Source organism: Myotis nattereri (assembly GCF_964212035.1).
Source record: "Myotis nattereri genome assembly, chromosome: 12".
Taxonomy (NCBI): Eukaryota; Metazoa; Chordata; class Mammalia; order Chiroptera; family Vespertilionidae; genus Myotis; species Myotis nattereri.
In genome coordinates, this window is record NC_138087.1 from 76853670 (window position 1) to 76876515 (window position 22846).

Sequence of the window (22846 nt, forward strand, 5' to 3'; positions counted from 1 at the left end):
CACCAAAGGTCAAGGCCAAGAGGCACCGTCTCCAGCGGGTGGTCAGCGTTAGCATCGCCCATAAGGAACCGGTGGGTCTCTGGAAATGCGACGAGCTGAGGAGGACGGCGGCACCTGTGTGGTGTTCCGACCAGGTGTGCATAACCTGAACCCAGTCACGGGCAGCAGACGAGCCCACAGTGAGGGCCGCTTTCTTTCTTAAAAGGGGCGGTCGGGGGTGGGAGTGGGGAATGCTCATTCTCCACAAGTGTCAGTGTAATAGAAGACAAACAGTCTGCAGGAACGTTCCAGATTAAGGGAATCTAAAGAGACATGGCACTAAATGATCCCCTTTAATGACACTGTTGAGTCAGTTGACAAAACTGGAATACAGGCGGTAGGTTAAAATATTGAGGTTGAATTTACAAAAGTTGATAAAGCTAACTGTGCCGATGTAAGAAAACATCCCTCTTCTTGGGAAATGCACACTGAAGCCTTTAGGAATATGGGGCTATTCTTTGGGCAACTTAGTCTTAAGTGGCTGAGGAAATTGTGTGCGTGTGTGTGTGTGTGTGTGTGTGTGTGTGTGTGTGGAGAGAGAGAGAGGGAGGGGAGGGGAACAAATGAATCCGTGGATACAGTGCTAACAGCAGGTGAGCCTGTCAAGGGCACACACATGCTCCTACGCTCTTCCTAGTCTCATGGCTTTTATGTGTGCACATCAGTCACTGAATTTTTGAAATTCAAGAAAATTCAATAAAAAGCACAATCATACTAAGATATGTTAACGTACTTTTTTACTCCTTGACAGATTAAAAAGGCAGAGCGTTAAGGACGCAGAAGATGATGTAAGGTTAAGACTTTTAGTTTCCGCTTCACTGCATACTCTGCCCGGAGCCCAGCGGACGCTCCCCCCGCTCGGGGGGTGCCGGCCGGTGCCTGGACGTAGAGCTCGCTCACTGAGTGTCTGCATCCAGAGCCACGGGAGAGACGGGCATCCCCGTCCACTGTCCACAGTAAGACTCGCCTGAAAGCACAACAGACCATACAGGGGAGACGCCCGCGGCTCCGGCTCCTAACGAGCAGGACACATAACGCGTGTTCTAAGCCCGGCAGCATCAGGAGAGGCCTGCACCCGGGCCGAGGGGGTGCATTCCAGAAATCTAACGGCCGCTCGGCACCGCAGGGCTGTAGTGTAATTCATTACATCGCTGAGATTTCCCTCGTTTCGCCTGTTCTCTCCACAGTTACCCAGAAAGCTTCCAGTAAAATTCCATAGTCCTTCCTAAGAAGAGTCTCTTTGTAAACTTGGATTTGAAGGAGACTTCAACATGAGAAAGCAACTGACCACAAACACCTAGGAAATCACTAGAGATATGTCCGAACCGGAAAATTCTGTGCCTGCCCTGGCCAGTGTGGCTCAGCTGATTGGGTGTCATCCGTGCACTGAAAGGTTGTGGGTTCAATCCCCAGTAGAGGGGTATACAGGAGGCAGCCAATGAATGTTTCTCTCTCTCTCTCTCTCTCTCTCTCTCTCTCAAAATCAATTTTAAAAAAGAAAAGCATGTTCCTGAATTCTGTCTATACGCATGGTACAATGTAGACACCAAAGGAGTTTGAAACTATGTTCATTATGATTCCATTGGAGCAAAATGACATATGTTTGCACGTGTAGGAAAAACATTACAGGAAATCATACCAAATCGTTAATAATGATTATCTTTGGACAGAGGATTCCGGTTATTCATTATGATTGTCTGTATTTTCCACATTAACTGAGTAATTTTTATGATAAATTTTTAAAATTCTACAAAGAATATGAACTCAAGATGCTGGAGAGATATCTTCCAGGTGAAATGTGCCTTCCAGGGTGACAACAGAAGGGCGTGCCTCTAGGGGGCACCAGCACCCAAATATTTCGGAAGCTTCGGACCAGAAAGGAGTGAACTTTAAACCCAAGTTATACTCAGGTTAGAAATAGCTGAGCCCACTGGGCCGCTTGGTCCCTTTTCCCCACGCCCCAGAAGGCTCCTGTGAGGCCATTTAGACCGGGCCTTTGCTAATGACAGCGTGGGCACAGCCCAGTCTGTATGCTTCTGTTGTTAATCCTCACCCGAGGATATTTCCCCATCAATTTCTAGAGAGAGTGGAAGAGAGGGAGAGACACATCGATTGGTTGCCTCCTGCACTTGCCACAACCAGGGCTGGGGATTGAGTCTGCTAATGAGGTGCATGCCCTTGGCCGGAATCCCACCCTTCAGTCCATAGCCCGGCGCTCTATCGCTGAGCCAAACTGGCTAGGGCTGTTTATATGCTTTTAACAATGACTTTTCTGGTTCTTCGGTCTCTGGCTCATTGTCAGCTTCTTGTTTACTTTCTAATGAATAAGCCTCCTCATGGCACAACGTTGTTCCGTTACAGAATGCCACTGCTCTGCCAGGGACCTGGCGAAGAACAGCCGTGCACTTAGAGAACCCGGAATACCACACCAGATGGTATTTCAAGTATTTTTTAGGACAAGGTAAGTGTGCCATGATGGTGGCTGGGAGGGAAGGCTATTCAAAATGAAAATCAGTGTTGGCGTGGTTTGCACGTACCCTGTCTGTGTGCCGCTAACCAGTGTAAGGACACTCATTTTTTTGAGGGGGGGCAGTTGTTTTTGCCCCTGAGGGATAAAGGGGATTAGATCATCTGAATGAGTGACTTGAAACATAGAAGAATTTGCAGGGTGGAAAGCAACTTTAGATTTAACAAAGCAAGTGCCCTGAGTGTAGTGGGTTTTGAACAGTGTAAGGCAGTGGGAAGAGAAATGGCTCCCTGAGCTCCAGGGCCAATGTGGAGCTGGCAAAGGCAGTCACGGCCCCTGCCTTCATGGGTTTGAATCCTGCCCCACTGTTACTCACCATAGGCCCTTACACCTGCTACTCTCTGCTTCTCTGAGACTTAGTTTCCTTATCTGTGAAGTGGGGGTGTTACTGGTTCACACCTAGCAGGTTTGGATGGAGGTTTCAAAGAGATACACAGGAAAAACCCCAGGCCTGATGCCTGGCGCGTGGCGGGAGCTCCGCCATTGGGGTGACGCACGTACGGCGAAGGGCTCTGGTGAACACACGGAGAGGTGGCAGGCAGGAGTGTGGCTCACGGCAGAAGAAATGGAGGAACGGTCGCTGCTGTGAGATTGGAAATGAGTTAGACACATTTCTTATCAGACTAATACATTGGTTTGGAGAAGATGTGAGGCTTGAACTAGAAAATGAGAGTGGCCAGACCCAAAAGGTGTCTTTTTAAACAATCCAGTCCTGCACTGTGCTAAGAAGCTCCCTTACTTGGCAAGGCATACTTCGTTATAAAGAAAGAAATCAGTGGGAAGTGGTCAGCCTCCCAAATGCTTGCAAAACATAGTCCTGGAGCAGTGATGACGGGAGGAAGATGGTGTGGATGCCTCGGCTTCCTCAATGGCTGAGACAGTGAGGGGTCTAATAAGAACCCCAGAGGGAGGCCAGGCTCTAAGCGGGGGTGGAGTCACAGGCTCTGTGATGTCATCAGGCTGGGCTTCCTCAGGGTCACAGAATGGCTGCAGCAATTCCAGGCATCACTTCCAGACACCACCACCCAGAGTTCATCCGGAAGGCCATCTCCAAGAGTGAGGAAGCCTTTCCAGAAACCTATGACACATTTATCCTCTTGTCTCATTGGCCAGAATGGGGTCATACGCTCACCCCAGAACCAGCCCCTGGCTAGGGGAATGGGAGTGCGTGATTCTAGAGCAGCAGTTCTCAACCTGTGGGTCGCGACCCCTTTGGGGGTCGAACGACCCTTTCACAGGGGTCGCCTAAGACCATCGGAAAACACATATGTAATTACATATTGTTTTTGTGATTAATCGCTATGTTTTATGTTCAATTTGTAACAATGAAATTGGGGTCACCACAACATGAGGAACTGTATTAAAGGGTTGCGGCGTTAGGAAGGTTGAACCACTGTTCTAGAGAGTGATTGGGTTCTGTCTCAAGCTGGGTTCGGGATTGCTGCTCCCCGACCCTGTGCGAAGGGCTGGATACCACCTGACGTGCCCCCACGCCGGGGACTGGAGGAGCCATCAGGCTGTCCCTGCCCTAAGCCCATCTCTTCCCCAGTCCATCAGAACTACATCGGAAACGATGCCGAGAAGAGCCCCTTCTTCTTGTCCGTGACCCTTTCTGACCAGAACAATCAGCGAGTCCCTCAATATCGTGCAATTCTCTGGAGGAAAACGGTAAGTAACTGGTTTGGGCCTGGAGTTTCCTCCCACTTAACCTGTGTGCTCTGCTGCTTCTGTTTACATAAGTGTCCACATCATGTGTCAGAAATGCCTTCTTTTAGGCAGGTTAAGGTAACAGCCTGACGTAAAGGCATTTTTGTGGAGAAGCCAAGGGCGGCCCGAGGCGGGGTGTATGGACAGAGAGGCTCCCTCCCTGCGGTTCTTCGTGAGCTGCCCACAGGGAGGGGGAGCCCAGGGCTCGTGGGATTGGCCATTTGTGTTTTTCTTCACCACAAACGATGTGGGTCCTTCGTTCATTCCCTTTCACGCTCCCAACATCGACTGGGGTACTTTCCCTGAGTTAGTCACAGTGGGAGGAGGACACGGGCTTCCACCAGGAAACAGAGGACTCACACAGGCCTTCCGCAAGATTCGGTGGTTTCTCATTCGAGTCTTGGACTTGGGGCTATCACATTTGGGGCCTGTTATGTTTTCATGATCTTTGAGGCTGATCTGACCCTCGACTCAGAGACCAAACCCCCTTCTCGCCTGGCTCAGACGGTACATCTGCCCACAACCCCGAAGGCGTGGAGGACCTGTCAGTCCGTCCGTGGAGGAGGCTGTAATGCTGAGACCCATGAGTGCTGGGCTAGGAGAGGGGCAGACGCTGTCCAGTCTGCGCATGATTCTGCGTCATATAATGACTTTACTCATAGCTGAGCCACTGACGGGAGTGAGAAAGGCCAGACGTGGTTCCTTTAAGCGACCGGGGAGGGCACTTTCAGAGATGGGAGTTGCCACGCTTCTCTGATCGGGCGTTTTGACTTTCCAGGGTACCCAGAAAATATGCCTTCCCTACAGCCCCACCAAGACGCTCTCTGTGAAGTCCATCTTAAGGTGAGTGCCGCCGAGTGGAACCCCAATCCCAGGAGCCGGGGTCACTCTGTCAGCTCGCTGTCTTCCTCATCTGTAACATGGGGGTAAACTAGTACTTCCTCACAGACTAAACGAGACAGCCCCTTACAGCATTTAGCAGAGGGCCTGGCAGTACACGCTTTAACATTAGCTCTTGTGTTTGCCTGTCACGAGCAGAGGAATCCTGGCTGAAGGGGCCTCGGAGGTCTGGTTCAGTGGCCCTGGTTTTCCTCTCCAGGGGCATAGGCAGCAGGAACTGCGCGTTGCTTGTCCAAAGTAAAACGAAGAACAACCTTGTTCGGGATGGTCTTTTGCCATTCGTGGCAGAGGAATTACCGCAGGAAGAAAGAAATACCAGGCCATCTTCATTACGTCTCAGTTTATCATGACTCGTTCTGTAACTGTCAATGAGTCACTCTTTTAGGAAATAAAAGTAAGAATCATGAAGATTAGTCAGGGTTGCCCAAAGCAAATGCTCTCGATTCCTCCCCGCCCCCCTTACCATCGAGTGCCATTGGGGACAGTTATATAAGGAAAGTACAGTGTGGTGTGTGGTTACTGTCCTATGTTCACATAGTTACTCCTGGATTCCTCCTCGCTCGTCTATCTCCGGGGTCCAGGCCCTCCCACGATTTCCTAGGACAGTGGTTGGCAAACTGCGGCTCTCGAGCCACATGCGACTCTTTGGCCCCTTGAGCGTGGCTCTTCCACAAAATACCACCTGCAGGCGTGCACGTACAGTGCGATTGAATCTTCATGGCCCATGCGCAGAAGTCGGTATTTTGTGGAAGAGCCACACTCAAGGGGCCAAAGAGTCACATGTGGCTCGCAAGCCGCAGTTTGCCCACCACTGTCCTAGGAAATGCTCTCTAGCTTCTCTGAAGAGCCGAGACCTGCTCTGCGTCGTTCCCGTTCCTGCCGCACCTGCCTCACGCTCTCTGTTCTGTTTCAGTGCCATGAATCTGGACAAATTTGAGAAAGGCCCCAGGGAAATTTTTCATCCTGAGATACAGAAGGTAACAGGACTTTCTGCTTCATAATTGTACCACTTCGATCCATGTTAGATCCCGGAGAACTCACACTGAGATCCTGCTATGCCAGGCCCGAGGGGCAGGCCGGGAGTCTGTATTCTAGGCACAGCCACAGCTGAGACCGCTAGCAACAGGCTCCTCCACCAGTGGTCCGAAAGGGGTGTGTCAGAAGGATCTTATTGGCCTAAAAGCCCCTCCTTGTACTGAGTGATACAGAGTTATGGGGAATGTCAGATTTTTTAAAAAATGATAAATACGAAATGTGGCTCTAGCCAGTTTGGCTCAGTGGATAGAACGTCAGCCTGCGGACTAAAGGGTCCCAGGTTCGATTCCGGTCAAAGGCACATGCCAAGGTTGTGGTCTCGATCCCCAGTGGAGGGCGTGCAGGAGACAGCCGATCAATGGTTCTCTCTCATCATTGATGTTTCTGTCTCTCTCTCCCTCTTCCCTTCCTTTTTGAAATTAAAAAATATTAAATAAATATGAAATGTGCTTGTCAAGCTGCGATTCAGGTAGAACGCTGTGCTGGGACCAAAAGGGACTGAGGCAAAACCAGGTGTGGGAGGTCCAGCTTGAAGCAACTGTAAGCCCTGTTACGCTTAGAAGTAATTTTTATAGCAAACATAAGAACAGTTAGAGTTATAAGTCGGTGTGCCTCTGGCACTTCATTTGTATGGCTTATCAACCCTTTCCTTCTGGGAGGGGATGTGACCCCTAGACACTGAGCCCCAAAACCCACGGAGCGCACTGGTGCTCCTTCCTGTGGCTGCTGCTGAGCTCACCTCTGCCCAGTCGCCCTGGCCTGCTCGCCCTTCCGTAAAGTAAGAGGACAAGTAAACGAGATACAGCAGCCTCTGCTGTTTATAGAGACGTCCCTGCTGTCCCCGCATACATGGTCCAGCTTTCTTTCCCTTACAAGTAACTATTCCCAGGAGCTTGCCCAGTGTGTGTGCGTGTGTGTGTGTGTGTGTGTGTGTGCACAAGAGTGTGCCGCTTGGCAGCAGTGTTTCCCCGGCTCTCCCCAGGTTTCTGTAGACCTCCCTTAGGAAGCCGTGAGCAGCAGGCTTTGGGTTTAGGGGAAAGAGTTCTTACAAAATCCCTGGATCTAAGAAGTAAATAGAAGTAAGCCGCCTGCATTACGAAGACGGCCTCTCCACCAAGTGGCTGCTGCTTGGAAATGTGATCTGTTTCTGGCTGCTCTGTCATAGCAGCATTTTTCTTGGCCAGAACCTTCCAGGAGGCAGTGTGTGCAAGGCCAGCTGAGATGACGGACCTAGGGGTCTGTGTCTTCCTTCCCACAGCCGTGCTCCGTCTTTGTTTCCAGATAACATGACTTTCTGAAATGACCCGGTATTTTGTAAAAGTCTGTAGAGCTACATTTAAATGTTTACAGCACTTCTGGGTGGGGGATAAACTTCAGTAAATTACAGCTCGGCTTTCATAGGAAGTCGAAATACAAGGATCGCTGCTAAGCACGGACATAACTTTTCACACTTTGTTTGGCAGGACCTGCTGGTTCTTGAAGAACAAGAGGTAAGTGCCTTGCTGAGCCGTCTGTCCCTCTGTGCTCGGCGTCCGCGTGTATAACCACGCTCTCCTTCCAGTTCGACCTCTCCGTGTCTACGGTACTTCCTGACACGGTTTCTCAGGGGTGGTTCAGGGGTGTCTGTGCAGCCATTATAGAGACGCAAACAGCCAAGCTACTTAAATCTGCTGGGGAATATTCACATTTTAGCCTCGGGATCGGTGCAGGTAGGAGATTTTAATTTTCATCCAATTAAAGTAGGCGTCTACACTTGATCACACACTCGGTTTACGGAATGCCATATATAGTGTGGTTCTAGCCCTGTCTGTTGCCCCACTTTAAAAAAATATTTTCTAAGTACATCACTAACATAGAGAAAAACCTAAAATATTATAAATTGGCAATTTGAGTCAGTAAATTACCGTTGTGCATACTTGCCTCTCGGTACGTGGTCATATCATTCGTCCAGTTGCTCAGGCCAAACTTGGAAAAATCCTAGCATCTCTCTCTCTCTCAGCCCATGTCTGACCCATCAGCACATCCTGCTGACACGCTTCCAGACAGTCCCTAATCCTCACATTTCTCAGGCTTCCCCACCACCACGCTCATTCGCTTAATCCTGCCAGCTTCCCAGCGAGGCGGAGGGTCCTCAGCAGGGTCCTGGTGGCAGGGGCCAGTCACAGAGCAGCCCAGTGACCAGTCAGCAGAGGGTCTCATTTCTGCTAATGACTCGGCTCACTCAGTTCACAGCCATCCTGAGAAGACTGTGGGTGGGACTGGAAAGAGCAGTGGCAGCCCAGCTTCCAGCTCCCGTCCCCCTGCTCACCTGGTACTGGCCTCGGGCAGCCTCGCCTTCCCTGGGCTTCCACTGTCCTGCCTGTGAAACGGAAGTGGATTTGGTGGACCTCAGGGTCCCCTCTGGTTCTAACAGGCTGTCAGTTCATGGCTCAGTGCTCTGGCCACTGACCCCGACCTTCTGCCCTTGGCTCGCTAGCTGTCAGGTCAGCTGTGCCTGGTCCCGGGCCTCCTGACAGTCCGCCGGTTTGCTTCCCTGGTCCAGCAGTTCTCAAAGTGGGTCCCTGGACCACAGCCTCAGCGCCACCAGGGAGCTTGTCAGAGATACTCGTTCTTGGGCCCAACTCCAGAAATGACTTGGAAATTCTGGGAGTGGAGCCTGGCACTCTTACTTTGAATATATTTCTATTGATTTCAGACAGAAAGGGAGAGAGAGACACACACACATCACTGATCAGCTGCCTCCTGCACGCCCCCTACTGGGGACTGAGCCCGCAACAGGCATGTGCCCTGACCCGGAATGGAACCCTGGTTCATGGGTTGACACTCCATCACTGAGCCACACCAGCGGGCTAGCACTCTTTATTTTAACAAGCCAACAAGGTGATTCCGATGCCTGGCCAGGTTCAAGAACCTCTGCTTTAGTCTCTGCACTTTTCTTCTGAGAACCCCAAGCCTCTGTGGACCCCAAGCCACTGGGGGTACTTTTGAAGGGACCCCTGAGAGTGGAGGAGGAGGTGCCAGAGTTCTGGAGCCATGTGATCACTAGCAGCATTGCCAGAGAAGGGAGAGTTAGAGAGTACAGAACCCTAAAGCGGAGAGATCCCTGACGGAATGCCGAGTTTACCAACACTGGGGCAGCTTGTGAAAAAGAAGTTGTATCGGACCCGTCTGTTTCTTTCTCGTTTATTCTGCACAGTTAGGCCATGAGTCTTCATCCACCCCCTCGGTACACCCAGCTCTGTGGTGGGCCCTGCAGAGCTGGTGGAAAGTAAGACCTGTATGATCCCTCCTTCTCAGGACTCAGGCTCCAGTGGCAGATCAGACAAATACGCAAGCTTAACAAAAGCATCAGAGTGTGAATGTGCTCTTAGAAAAACAAGGTGCTGTGATGGAGAGGAACCTGGGGGGAGGGTGACTCTTTGGGGAGGTCAGGGAAGGCCTCCCTGGAATGGACATTTGAGCTGAGAGCGCGTGATGGGAATGGCCTCCACGGAAGGAGCTGAGGAAGGGCTGCAGGTGGAGGGGCCAGCGTGGAGCGCCCTCCCTTGTCCCTGCTCCACATAGAAAATCACTGCGTGTAGAACTACGCTGGCTGGTGGGTGTCACGCATCTGCCCCTTGCTGTGTTGGGGACAGAAACTGTCTGAGACCCTTAGATATTCCAAGTCCTGGCTCCGGAATGTAGCTGTCCTGACGCCTGGCATTGTGTCCTGACCCCGCACCTCTGCCCCCACCGGCCAGTGCTTTTAACACCTCCGATTCTGGTCTGCCCCTTCGTGGACCACAAAAATTCCCCCAGCGAGTGGAGGGCCAAGCGGCCTTGTAAAGGTTGATTCTCTTCCAACCCTAGATTTTACTCTATTAGGAAATACTTCAAGAAATGCAAAAGCAAAGCATAGAGGCTAATGTAATGAGACCTAGAAATTCACCCTTGGCTTAAGGGAAAAAACTATTAAAAATACACTGAGCTCACCCAGCTGGCATGGCTCAGTGGTTGAGCATCAACCTATGAACCAGGGGGTCACAGTTCAATTCCCAGTCAGGGCACATGCCCGGGTTGTGGGCTCGATCCCCAGTGTGGAGCATGCAGGAGGCAGCTGGTCAATAATTCTCTCTCATCCTTGATGTTTCTCTCCCTTCTTCTCTGAAATCAATACATTTTTAAATACATTGAGTTCTCTGATCTCATTCCTCTTCTGTAGAAGCTATTACCTTGCATTGGTATCATTCCTGCAGGAACTGATTTCAATCCAGTGTTTAGAGTTGAGGATAGTGGACTGAACATTTGTACTAGCTACTTCTTTTTTAATTGAATTTATTGGGGTGACATTGGTTAATAAAATTATATAGGCTTCAGGTGTATAATTCTGTAATACATCATCTGTGTGGTGTGTTCACTGCCCTCTGTCAAGTATCCTTCCATCACCATTTACCACCCCCCACCCTCGTCTACCTGCCCCCATCCCACTTTCCCTCTGGTAATCACCATACTGTTGTCTGTGTCTATGAGGTGTTTTGTTTTATTTTGTTTTGCTTAATGATTCCAGAGGTGGGGAACCATTTTCTGCCAAGGACCATCATTTGCGATCCATACAAAATTATCAACTTAAAAATTAGCCTGCTCGCCCTGACCGGTTTGGCTCAGTGGATAGAGCGTCGGCCTGTGGACCCAAGGGTCCCAGGTTCGATTCCGGTCAAGGGCATGTACCTTGGTTGCAGGCACATACCTAGTAGGGAGTGTGCAGGAGGCAGCTGATCGATGTTTCTCTCTCACTGATGTTTCTAACTCTCCCTCTCCCTTCCTCTCTGTAAAAAATCAATAAAATATATATTTTTTAAAATTAGCCTGCTATATTTGGTCAAACATTTAATTAACTCGCCCCTAATGCCTTAGCAGGGCCAGACCAAATGATTTTGAGGGTCTTCTAGGACCCGTGGGCCAGACATTCCCCACCCCTGGAATCCCTTCACCTTTTTCACCCAGCCCCCTGCCCCCCTCCCCTCTGACAGCTGTCAGTCTGGTCTCTGTACCTATGAGTCTGTTTCTATTTTGTTTGTTCACTTATTTTGCTCATTAACTTCCACATATAAGTAAAACCATTTGGTACTTGTCTTTCTCTGTTCTGGCTACTTCAGCCTTCCCCCCATATCTGTTGTGTGACTTCTTGAGATTCAATGTCTTTAGGAATTGGGGGAAATGAGCTACAGTTTCCATTTCTATTTCTAAGAGCCCACAGGTTTCAGCCTCAGACTGTCATACTGAGCTTTGACTGCACTGAGCTTCCCAGTGCTGCCTGGGGTCTGGGCCCTGCGGATGGGTTGGTCGGAAGATGGTACCAGCCTGTGGGTTCTGGGGGCCACTGACCTGCAGCTCTGTTTGCTGCAGGATGGACCTGGCCGCCTTAGGACATGACAGATGAATGAACTCATAAAAGCAGAGTTTCACTGTCAGAATCCACAGAGAGGAAGGCATGACTGTTCTTTGTGTTGGTCAAGACTGGGATAGAGGGGAGGGAGTCATCCCCCCCGGGCCCAGGCTGTCATGGCCATGTCCCTGGGTAACAGCCAGCACATCGCACAACTGGGCGTGCTCCGCTGACGAGATGAAAGTCACCCCTTTTGTTGTCTTATCGCAGGGCTCTGTGAACTTCAAGTTCGGGGTTCTTTTTGCCAAAGACGGGCAGCTCACCGATGATGAGATGTTCAGCAACGGTGAGTGTCTCCCCTGCTGACAGGACCCCCCTCCCCCCCCCCGTTTCAGCTCTAACAACCGAAACCGACGGAAACCAAACTTGCCGGTGGGGTTGGAGCCTTTATTTAATGCAGAGAAACAGCCAGTAGTTTCAGCAAAGTGTGGGGTGAATTCTCAGGGTAAATTTGGTAAGGCAGATGTTGCCCCGTTCCGTTGGTTTGATAAATACTTACAGGTCGCTTAACTTGTCCCGGGTCTCGATGGGAAGTGACGTGGGGTCGGAAGAAGCTGGTTCTGCATAATCGGGAGCAGAGGGGGGCTCTTCCCTGTGAGGTCAGGGCTGGGGGATTGTAAGATGGCGTCATTTCCTGTTATTTAGCACTTGTCATGTTCAGTGTCTTCTATTATTCGTGGAAACGGTCATCGTGTGTTATCCCTTGTGGCCCCGCTGCGGGGGCTGGTTAGTCTGATGCTGTGGCTTCCTTCCCGTGTCCTGGGAGCCGTGGCCCTCCTGCCGGGCCCACTCCCTTTCCCACAGTACGCACCATTCGTCCGCAGAGCTGGCTCTTCAGCGGCTGCAGCTAGAGGAGGACTTGCTGCCGCACCTCCTCACACTTTCCCTTTTTCCACAGAAATTGGAAGTGACGCTTTCCAGAAATTCTTACACCTCCTGGGCGACACAATCACTCTGAAGGGCTGGACGGGCTACCGCGGCGGTCTGGACACCAAAAGTAAGCTCGCCCTGGCTTGGCACTGCTGGCATTGGTAGGCCTCCTGCCGCCAGCCTGAACTTATACCCAAGTCGGGGAAAGAGGTTGAGCGGGGGTTTGAGCCCCACACCAGCCTGGCACGGGGCCGCTGTTCAGTCTGCCCGTGTTTCATGGACACACACGGTCAGTATTGGTGTGGCATCTTGTGTTACTTTTGTCCTGTCCACTGGCGGTAACTGGAAGGCGAGGAGTTACAGCACACTCTCCCTTCTAGCTCAGACTTCCCATGCCGTCCTGCCTCCGGGGCGAGGCACGAGGCTGTCAGCAAGCGAGCGGAGAGCGGGAGGGGGAGGGCTGCCCACAGGCAGCGTTCACACTGCGCTCCCCGCAGGTGGACAGTCCAGAGGGACCTTAGGGACCGTCCGATTGTCTGCAGCCCCTCGTCTGTCTCACATGGAGACCCTTCCTCCGGCCCCAGCGTTCACTGCACCCACTCAGTGCGTGTTGGTGTTTTACAGATGACACCACAGGGATCCACTCGGTCTACACTCTCTACCAAGGCCACGAGATCATGTTCCACGTGTCCACCATGCTGCCGTACTCCAAGGAGAACAAGCAGCAGGTGGGTGCGAGCGCCGGCACTCGGCCGCAGGCCCTCACACATGACTGACAGCGGAAAGCGCCGCCGGTTTCCTGGAGTCAGACTAAGGTGCCAACAGAGGAGCAGAGCTTCGGCCCCAGTTCAGGGTGCTGTCTGCGGTCTGTGCACTGGAACCTTCCACAGCCTTAGGGAGAACCACCCTCCCTGGTGCCTTCGCCAGAAAGTAATGAAGGGCCGGAGGGAGCAGTGCACGCCGTGTCTGTGTGAGAGCGTGTGTATCTGCATGTGTGGATGTGTGTGTATCTGCATGTGTGAGCGCATGTATCTGCATGTGTGGATGTGTGTGTATCTGCATGTGTGAGCGTGTGTATCTGCATGTGTGGATGTGTGTGTATCTGCATGTGTGAGCGCGTGTATCTGTGTGTGTGGATGTGTGTGTATCTGCATGTGTGAGCTCGTGTATCTGCATGTGTGGATGTGTGTGTATCTGCATGTGTGAGCATCTGTATCTGCATGTGTGATCATGTGTATCTGTGTGAGAGCGTGTGTATCTGCGTGTGTGTGAGTGGTTTGTGACTCTTGAGAGGCTGTTTTGCATTTACGCTGCCTTTCCCCTGTGACGCCTCGCAGTGGGCCTTGTGTCTTGTCCGGAACCTAAAATAAGTGCGTTCTGAGTAATGGCTGATGAGTGTTTGCAAAAAGATAATATGATCTATAAGACTGAAAGTATTTCCTGTCTGGCCCTTTACAGAACTAAAACACTGACCACACGCCAAGGAGATCATTTTGGAAAGGCCAGCTGGGGTCAGCTTAGGTAGGGCCTTGTTTTAACCAGTATCTGCGTCAGAACTAAGCTTTTCTAAAAATCCACACGCTGAGCCCATCCCCAGGGAATTCGGATGCACTGCCTCTTGTTTGGGGGCCTTGGATGCCAGGCTAAGGCGATGATGAATGAAGATGAACGTGATCAGAAAAGTAAAATGGGAGAGTGGAGGCAGGGAGGCTGGCTAGAAGGCTTCTGCAGAGGCTGGATGAGGACATGAGGCCCGAATTGGGAGAGGCGAGGTGGAGATGGACAGCAGAGCCGGGAGCCGGCTGGTAAACCCTGGGAGGCAAGGCGTGAAAGCGGCCAAAGCTTGGGCCCTGGTCCTGGTGGCTGTCGCACTGTGCTGCTTTTTCAGCTCTGCTGGGTCTGAGCGGCCTTCTCAGTGATGCTATTTATGCTCAATCCAGGTGGAAAGGAAGCGCCACATCGGGAACGACATCGTCACCATTGTGTTCCAGGAAGGAGAGGAGCCCTGTCCTGCCTTTAAGCCTTCCATGATCCGCTCCCATTTTACACGTATCCTGCGCCTTGTGACTGCTCTGGTTCAGTGGGCTATCACTCAGCCTCACGGGACGGAAATGGCCCTCTCGCCAAGAGTTATCATTGACTTGCATGTTATATTGTTTTGTGTTGATAGATTCTTACATCTGCCATTTGGGATTTTCCCTCAGCATCGTTCTCTCTTCTCTCTCCATCCCTTGGAGTAATTGTGGATTAATTCCCAGACAATCCTTGACTTCTGAAATCTCTCCCCTTCCCTCAGGCAGTCTCTGAAATGAGGGAAACTTCCTACCGTCCATCGATAAGAACTGAATTAAAAGAATTCTAGTGAATCCTCTGAGAAATTTGCTTTGGGTATAAAAACTTGCAAGTGAAGATAAAAAGCCAGAATACTATTTCTTTGTTGATTCTAAGCCCTCATAATAGCTGCTGCATTGTCATCTCTTAAAATTTGAGAAATGATAGAATTCATCATTTTTATTTGCTTCCTCTCGTTTCTGTGTAGCTCATGTTGCCAGCATGGGACGGGAGGGTGGCTCTGCAGGTAGCCGAGGGGTGCTCATTCTTTTTAGAATTTCATTTCGCTTTGGGGCACATTTGTGTCTGGAAGGGGCCAGGCAGGTAGTGGGTGCAGATTCCTTCCTCTGAGGCGAGATGGGGAAGCACTTTGAGGAACTGATGGCATTGCCGCCCGAGCTAAGGAAAGCGGGGCGATGCGGGGGGGGTATGGGGGGGCAGGGAGTTAGCGGGAGGAAGCTGCCTGGAGGGTTGGTACTATTTCAGCTCAGCATGCCTGGCACAAGCCACATAGAGGCTCCCAGAGGCTGCCACCAGCTACATGAGTGTGTTTGGTTTGTTTATTCTACCAAAGCCAGAAGGAGAAGGGGAGCTGCTTTTCTCTTCAGAATGTGTCAGATGGAATCTATGACTGGTTTCCTGTTGAGATCTTTGCATTCCAGGCAACAGAGTTGCTCTTTTTGCTTTGCTGGCGCCTTCCTTGCTTAGCAGCTTTATTCATGTTGCTCTCCTGACACACTTGGAGGTTTAGCTCTTTCCCCAAAGGATAAACACCCAGTGGCTGGACCTACGTCTGCCCGGGTGGTCTCTTTCCAAAAAGTCCTCCGAAGGGTGGGCGGCAGGTGCCCTGCCCACAAAGGTCGGGTCTGGGATGACACCCCACGGATTTTCAAAGCACAAGCCTTCGACTGTGAGCATTTGATTAATTTCCTTAACCATCACCACAGATATTTTTGCCTTAGTGAAGTATGATCAACAAAACGACAATTACAGGTAGGTACTGACTTCGTCATCATCTCTGGTTCTGATTCGCATGTTCGCTTGCTAATTTGTGTTCATAATGTGAGACTCCTGATATAGATATTTCTCGATTGAGTTGATGTCCTCTCCTTAGAGAACTTTCTTCAAGGCCACCCTCTCTTTGGGGAAAACTTGTTCCCTGTGACGCTGCTCCGTGCAGGAGACCGAGGCCGGGTGCTTCAGGGTTTTATGGTCTGATCCTGACCAGAGCACCCCCTTTCCTAGGCTGTCCCCTGGCCTGTTTGTCCTTCTGGTCTCAAACACTCCTCTGTTAAGGGATCATGATGTTGTGAAAGAGCACGAACTTTAGGCCAAACAGACCTGGGTGGGAACCCCGACTGTCCCTTATAGCGTGGAGGCTCTGAGAAAGCATCTGTTGGCTTAAGCCTCGGGTGATGCCAGGGTGAGGTAATGATGCCACCTTGGCAGGTTGGTGAGAATCCATTGATGACGTGTCTTAAAATACCAGTGTGCTCCCTGGTGTGCAGAGGGTGCCCAGTGGCGGCCTTTGCTGTGACTCCTGGGCCGCCCGACCTTGCCCACGGCTGCTGGGCTGGGCCACGAAGGACACGGGGAGAGCTGGCCTCTGCCCGAATGCACAGTGGCCGGGCGCTGGCAGCCACGGGAAGGCGCCGTCACGTGGGCAGCTGGACACATTGTAAGGCCCAGGTGCCCGTGGCCTCGGAAGAAGCGGCAGGTGACCGCGGCGTGCTCTCCGCAGGCTGAAAATCTTCTCGGAAGAAAGCGTGCCCCTCTTCGGCCCGCCCCTGCCCTCCCCGCCCGTGTTCACCGACCACCAGGAGTTCAGGGACTTCCTGCTGGTGAAATGTAAGTGCTGTTTTGAAGTGTTTTTTGCAACTTGTTCTACGTCAGAATACGTTCTTCAGACTCCGATGCTGTGTAAGGGAGTGTGTTGCTCAGGCATCGATTCCGTGCCAGGTACTCATTCTCCGTGCGAAGCGTCTGTAGTTTCCTGAGGTGCGTGCAGCTGCCCGGTGTCCCCCTGTGTCCCTGCCCTCCTTCCCCTCACCTGCGAGGAAGGGTCTTGAGACCTGGGTGCGGGGGGTGAGCCGTGCCTGGGGAGTGCGGGCTCAGGGAGGGAACCACCACGGGCTGGTAGTCCTTTCACCAGGGATTGGAGATCGCTCAGCAACAAAGGACTCAAGTTATCCTTGGCTTTAAATGGAGCCAGTCCCCTGGCCGGTGTGGCTCAGTGGTTGAGTGTCGAACCATGAACCAAGAGGTTGATGGTTCGATTCCGTCAGGGTACATGCGGGCTCGATCCCCAGTAGGGGGAGTGCAGGAGGCAGCCCATCGATGTTTCTATCTCTCTCTCCCTCTCCCTTCCTCTCTGAGATCATTAAAAAGTGTATATATCTGTGTGTGTTTTTAATGGAGCCAGTCAGCAGGGAGACTTCTTCAGCCCCCTCTTGGGGTGGGAGGTCATGAAGGGTTCAGTTGAAGATTTGCACAGGGGACCCAGTGGAAGAACACAGGCCAAAGGTTATGAGAAGGGGTGCTGAAGTCACAGAGGAGAGAGCCAGGAGGGCGGGGGGAGGGGGAGGCTGGTGGACTGAGAGAAAAGGTGGAAGCCAACGATCAGACCAGACGTCTCTGAACCCTGACGTGGGTTTATTGGGAGGGAGGGAGTGGGCCAGGTAGAAAACTAGACAACAGGAAGTAGCATTTCAGCAAAAAAAAAAAAAAAAAGGAACTTTTCTCCTTATTCAGCTAAAACAAGTCATTTAGGATGGATATTTCTGGGGTGCTAAGGAAAAAATAGTGTCAAACAAAAAAATTCCCAGTCCCAGAATGAAAGGAAATGCGAGACGTTCAAAGTTTAAGTTCCTTAAGCGATGTCTTGCCAACAGCGTACAGGCCTCACCCAGGAACAGCCTGTCGCAGGGAGGTCGCTGTCCGGCCTGTGAGCGCCATCCTTCCTTCGGCCCTCCGTCTGAGAAAGAGAACTGTTAATAATAGCTCAGCCATTCAGTTGGCTGTGCCTAGCACTGTGCTAACTCTTTATATGTATTATGTCATTTAAAAATGTACAACAGCCCTTACAAGGAAATACAGTTATACCCATTTTACAAGGTAGAAACCTGAGGCCCCACACAGCTACACTGTTTGCTGAGAATGTATGCGGCAGCACCGCTGGCGTTCAAACCCACCGCTGTCTGCACCTCAGGCTCCTCACCCCCATTGCGGTCTGTCCTGTGCCCTGACGTGTCGCTGGGCAGCCACTGTCGTAACTTCAGTGTCTAGTCCACTAAACCACTAGCTTTCTTTTCCCAGAAGAAACTTCCATTAGGCTAAGAAGCTGAGTACTCTGCTTAGTCAAGTGTGGTTTTTTTTTCTAACAAAATATAGCAAATCTGTATCTTTAATCCCATGGAATGGCATCCTGTGGATGAGTGGGTGGATGGGTGGATGGGTGGGTGGAAAGGTGGATGGGCAGGCTGGGTGTGTAGGTGTTCAGGTATTAATACACCCGCTGCTCGAAGCTTGCAGCCGGCAGGGAAGGTGCAATGGGCTTGCCCGGGACGGTCGGTTTGTATGAAGAAAGTGGGAGCGTTCTGAAGCGAGCTTCGCGAGGGCATTACTCGCGGTCGTGCCCATATTGAGAAAGCGGGCGGTGTCACTATGAGGCGGATCTTCCTCGACAGCGTGTTGGCATCAGTAGCCCCTTTACAATTGGTTTCTTTCAGTAATTAACGGTGAAAAGGCCACCTTGGAAACCCCCACCTTCGCCCAGAAGCGCCGACGCACTCTGGACATGTTGATTCGGTCGCTGCACCAGGATTTGATGCCAGACTTGCACAAGGTAACTGGTCCCTTTCCTACGCGTGGGGTCGAGCTGGGAACAGTCCCCGCGATGAGTCCTGGGTAGACGCGCAGAGGCCTCGCCTGGATCCTGCTGTCAGGACAGGCCTGTGGCTCCGTGGCCCGTGGCTGACATCCTCTCGTTCCCACAACAAGGATGGTGACTGTCCACACACGGGGACGTGGTTTCACAAAGCCAGGGCCATGGGAGTCGAGGTGCAGGCTGGGCAGGCGTGTCCAGGTCGAACAGCAGCCCCTGGAGCCTTGGAGGTGCTTCTGGGGGGTGGCTGTCTTGGTGGCATTGCTCACATGACCAGGGCCATGTGCTGGTGGGCAGGGAGCGGGGATGTGGAGAGAGCCTGGGTGCTTGGAAGGTTTTTCTGGAGCTGCTGGCTTGCTCGAGGTCACAGCCCTGGCCCTCAGCCTTCACTGCTGGCTCTGCACCTGCCGGCTCTGTCATCCCTGCATCCAGCACAGCCCTGCCACGCGTGGGGCTCCCCAAAGCTCTGTGGAACTCTAACGTGTGTGTCTCTTTCAGAACATGCTGAACAGACGATCGTTTAGTGATGTCTTACCAGAGTCGCCCAAGTCTGCGCGGAAGAAAGAGGAGGCCCGCCAGGCGGAGTTTGTGAGAATAGGGCAGGTGGGTCGTGTTCTGAAGCCGCTTCCAGAGGATGTGCAGCCGTGAGCCCATCCGACCCGGCAAAGAATGTCAGTTCGCCCAGTCCTGCCGAGCCTGTGCTTTCCCTGTGGGAGCCTGGAAGCCCCGAGGGAGATGGTTGCGAAGCCTGCAGGCGTGGCTCTGTGCAGGCGTGGCTCTGTGCGGGCGTGGCTCTGTGCGGCATGAGTGAGAGCAGGGCGCTGTGCAGAGGGAAGGGAGAGGCCGCAGGGCCCAGCGGGGCCCCTCTGGCCAAGGGAGCGTCCCGTTGCCTGCCTCCCAGAGCTTTCTGATGAGTGGGCAGCCAATTTGGGAAAAGCACCCTGAACCCCTCGCAGGCAGGGGTGAGCAGGGGGCAGTGTCCTCACAGAGTTTCCCCTGCTGCTCGGTCAGGTGGCCCTCGGTCCTCACCTCATTCCAGAAATCCTCCCCTTGGCCTTGCTCCCACGCGACATCAGTATTTCTCAGTTCCGGGAGGTGGCAGCGCTTTGCTGACCCCATGTCACAACAGGAGGAGGCCAGCTGCCAGCTGCTAAGGTTCTCACCCAAAGCAGAGAGCTGAGCAAGGTGACCTTGGAGAGCGAGAGGAAAGGTCACCGTTTCCAGACAGGTGCAGTGTCAGGCCCCCACCGTGGTCCTTGGTTGAAGATCTCAGCTCTCCCCTCGGAGACGCTGTTCACCAGGTTTCAGGAGGTCGGAGTTGTTTTCAGTACTCGCGGTTGGAAATCACTGTATTGATTATTGATCGGTGGAGATGACAGACTGCATTTGGGTCCTTGGGTTGGGACATTGTCAGGGCTTCCCCATACCAGGCTGCCTGCTTATCTTCAACGCGAGGGCCGTGTGGGAAGCTGGGCTCAATCTGAAATTACTCCTGTTTTATGTTTTTAAAAACTTCAAGTCATAATTGTTGACCCTGCTGTCTTTTACTGCCTGGTAACAAACATTCAAAGAGCTCTCTGTTCTGAAGGCACTAAAGCTGAAATCCATTGTGAGAGTGGACGCCCCGTCCGGCTTGGTGGCCTCAGGGATCTGTAAAAAAGAGGTGAGTTGATGATACTTCAAGTTCAACTCTGAATGTCCTTGTCCTCAGTGAAGTTACTCAGATTCTTAGGAGGAGGTTCGTGGGGCAGGAGGAGAGCGTGAGCAGCAGTAATGTGTTCACTAGTGACCAACAAAGCATGACTTGCATCTCTCGGGCCAGCTCCGAGCCTCCCAGGGGCCCAGGCCCTCAGCAGCCCTGCTCTCAGGTCGCGTGGGCTCCTGTCCAGCTGGCCCCACAGAGGCCAGAGACCCACATGCGGCCCCAAGAGTCTTCTCTGTCCAGGGGATGGGCTTTCCCAACCGCCCAGGCATCCACTGTCCCCTGAGCGCTCAGAGGGAGCGAGGTCAGTCCTGTGCTGAGGCGGGAAGGCCTGGGGCCCCATTCAGCCCTGCAGCCTGTGCTCACCCTCGTGGCAGAGGGGAGTCCAGAGAAATGGCGAAGGCCATCTGCCCTCAGAGCCTCTGTGTCTGCGACACCTCCTCCATGATGCCCCACGTCATGGAGTCCCGCCCCTTCGAGAACTCAGGAAAGCAATGGATGAGCACACAGGCCCATTACAATGTACAGACGGCGTATCTGCACAGCACGGCGCCCACTGTCTCAGGGTTTCACAGGCCTGCACCCCCCACCCCATCCGGGTCCTCGAGGGCCCTTGGATCTTCTGGGTCAGGAGCCCTGTTCTGCCTGGGTGTTCTCACTTGAGTCCTTGGCTGAGAGGAGACATGTCCTTGGACTTGCTTTCCATCTCGGTATCATTGAGTGCTCTGGTGTCCCCGTCTGGCTCTCACGTGGCATTGATATTCACTTGCTTGTCATGTTCTCCTGCTGTAAGTCACAAACCCAGAACTTCCAGAAATCTTCTTAGGAAAATGCCATGCCAGTGACTGACCCGCTCTCACGTAGCCCTTTTTCGGGTTATAAAATGTCTTCACAGCCTTTGCACAACTTTTCAGAACAGTCCAGGCCTTCTCTTAGCAATCAGAATATTCATTTGGAGGCATGTGGTTCTTAAAGGAAGAGAGTATACTTTTCTGAGAGAGCGATAATACACAGAGAATTTGCAAATGGCACCCCTGAAGGTGACCTCAGAGCCGTCACTTCTGCTTTGAGTGCGTGCGCCTGCATCCAGCGGGTGCACACAAACACCCACACGTGCACACGGCCCGTGCACAGCCTGGTGGGACGTCTGAGAGTGAAGAGGTACGACTTCAACTCGCCCCTGAGACTCTCCCAGATCTTCTCTCTCCTTTGAGGTCAAGCCAGGTGCTTTGGAGAAATGTTAACAGTTCTGATGGAAATGTCCACGATTCTGTGGGACTGAGACCCACCCCTGAGGCCGGTCGGACGCAGGGGGAGGGAGGGCCCACTCTTCGAGCCTGAAATGAAATTGAAACTAATGACAAGAGTCACGCGGTATGAATGTCACGTGGGGGGACATGAATAGGTTTGTGGGCAGAACTTGCCAAATTCCTACTAATGTGTTATTATTTTCTTTAAGATTGTGTGGCCTTGAATGGGTCAATAAGCATTTTCCTGTGAAGACACTGCCAACTTCTCGCATTCTGTATGTCTTAATAATTTTACTGAATCAGCAACACAGGAATCTAACCTGTTTGAGAGAGTTACGTAGGACTCCCTTTTATGATGAAGTAAAGTGAGCTCTCCAAAAATATAGGCATCAATTGGTCCAACTTGCAGGTGTTAAAGAAAAACATTTGCTAAAAAAAAAAAAAAAAAAAAAAGTGATGAACGCTTCAATTGCCCCTAAAGAGCATTTAGAACATGGGGTCAGGTGATGGTGTCCGAAACACGTGCCGGCTCTCTTTTCCTGTTGCATATGATTTGAAAGGAGACTCCGTAAGCCCTGCTGGCGTGGTTCAGTGGTTGAGAGTTCATCTATGAACCAGGAGGTCACGGTTCAATTCCCCCAGGGCACATGGGGGGCATGCAGGAGGCAGCCAATCAATGATTCTCATCATTGATGTTTCTATCTCTCTGTCCCTCTCCCTTCCTCTCTGAAATCAACAAAAATATATTTTAAAAAGAAAGAAAAAAAAGGAAGGAGACTCCTTAAGAACAGGAACTGAATGTGGAGCCCGTCGAGCCCGCAGGTGGAGGGCCCGGTGTCGCTGGTTCAGGCGGCGGACTGCGCGGTCCCCGGGGGGCCGGCCCGTTCTTCCTGGTGCGCTTACGTTGGATGCTTGTGTCCCCTCGCAGCCCTGGGAGCCCCAGTGCTTCTGCAGTGACTTCCCCCACGAAGCCGTGTGCGCAGAGCCCTGGGGCCAGGCCTTGCTGGTCTCCACCGACGCGGGCGTCCTGCTAGTGGATGGTTAGTGAGTAGCCGCTCCTTTAAATGTCTTTGTGTGCCGTGTGCTTCTAAGATGCGTGACTGCCAGCCAAGTCCCTTTAGAGAAACGTGTCCCCAGCAATGAGGTTGGCAAAGTTTCATTTCCTTACAGGAAAGTT

General features: G+C 52.1%; 1 protein-coding gene across 3 annotated transcripts in view; it reads left to right on the forward strand.

Annotated features, from left to right (window-relative positions):
- The window catches only part of GARNL3 (GTPase activating Rap/RanGAP domain like 3), a 97528-nt gene that overhangs the window by 57228 nt on the left and 17454 nt on the right, over positions 1-22846 (forward strand). For all 3 annotated transcript variants that reach the window (XM_081103901.1, XM_081103899.1, XM_081103900.1), the window contains 15 exons: positions 2401-2500; positions 4116-4234; positions 5052-5116; positions 6087-6150; positions 7672-7698; positions 11844-11919; positions 12532-12630; positions 13128-13231; positions 14444-14552; positions 15782-15827; positions 16576-16682; positions 18563-18678; positions 19216-19320; positions 20306-20380; positions 22598-22709. In XM_081103901.1, the coding sequence (XP_080960027.1) occupies positions 2401-2500; positions 4116-4234; positions 5052-5116; positions 6087-6150; positions 7672-7698; positions 11844-11919; positions 12532-12630; positions 13128-13231; positions 14444-14552; positions 15782-15827; positions 16576-16682; positions 18563-18678; positions 19216-19320; positions 20306-20380; positions 22598-22709 (1324 nt within the window). The remainder of the gene's footprint in view (positions 1-2400; positions 2501-4115; positions 4235-5051; positions 5117-6086; positions 6151-7671; positions 7699-11843; positions 11920-12531; positions 12631-13127; positions 13232-14443; positions 14553-15781; positions 15828-16575; positions 16683-18562; positions 18679-19215; positions 19321-20305; positions 20381-22597; positions 22710-22846) is intronic.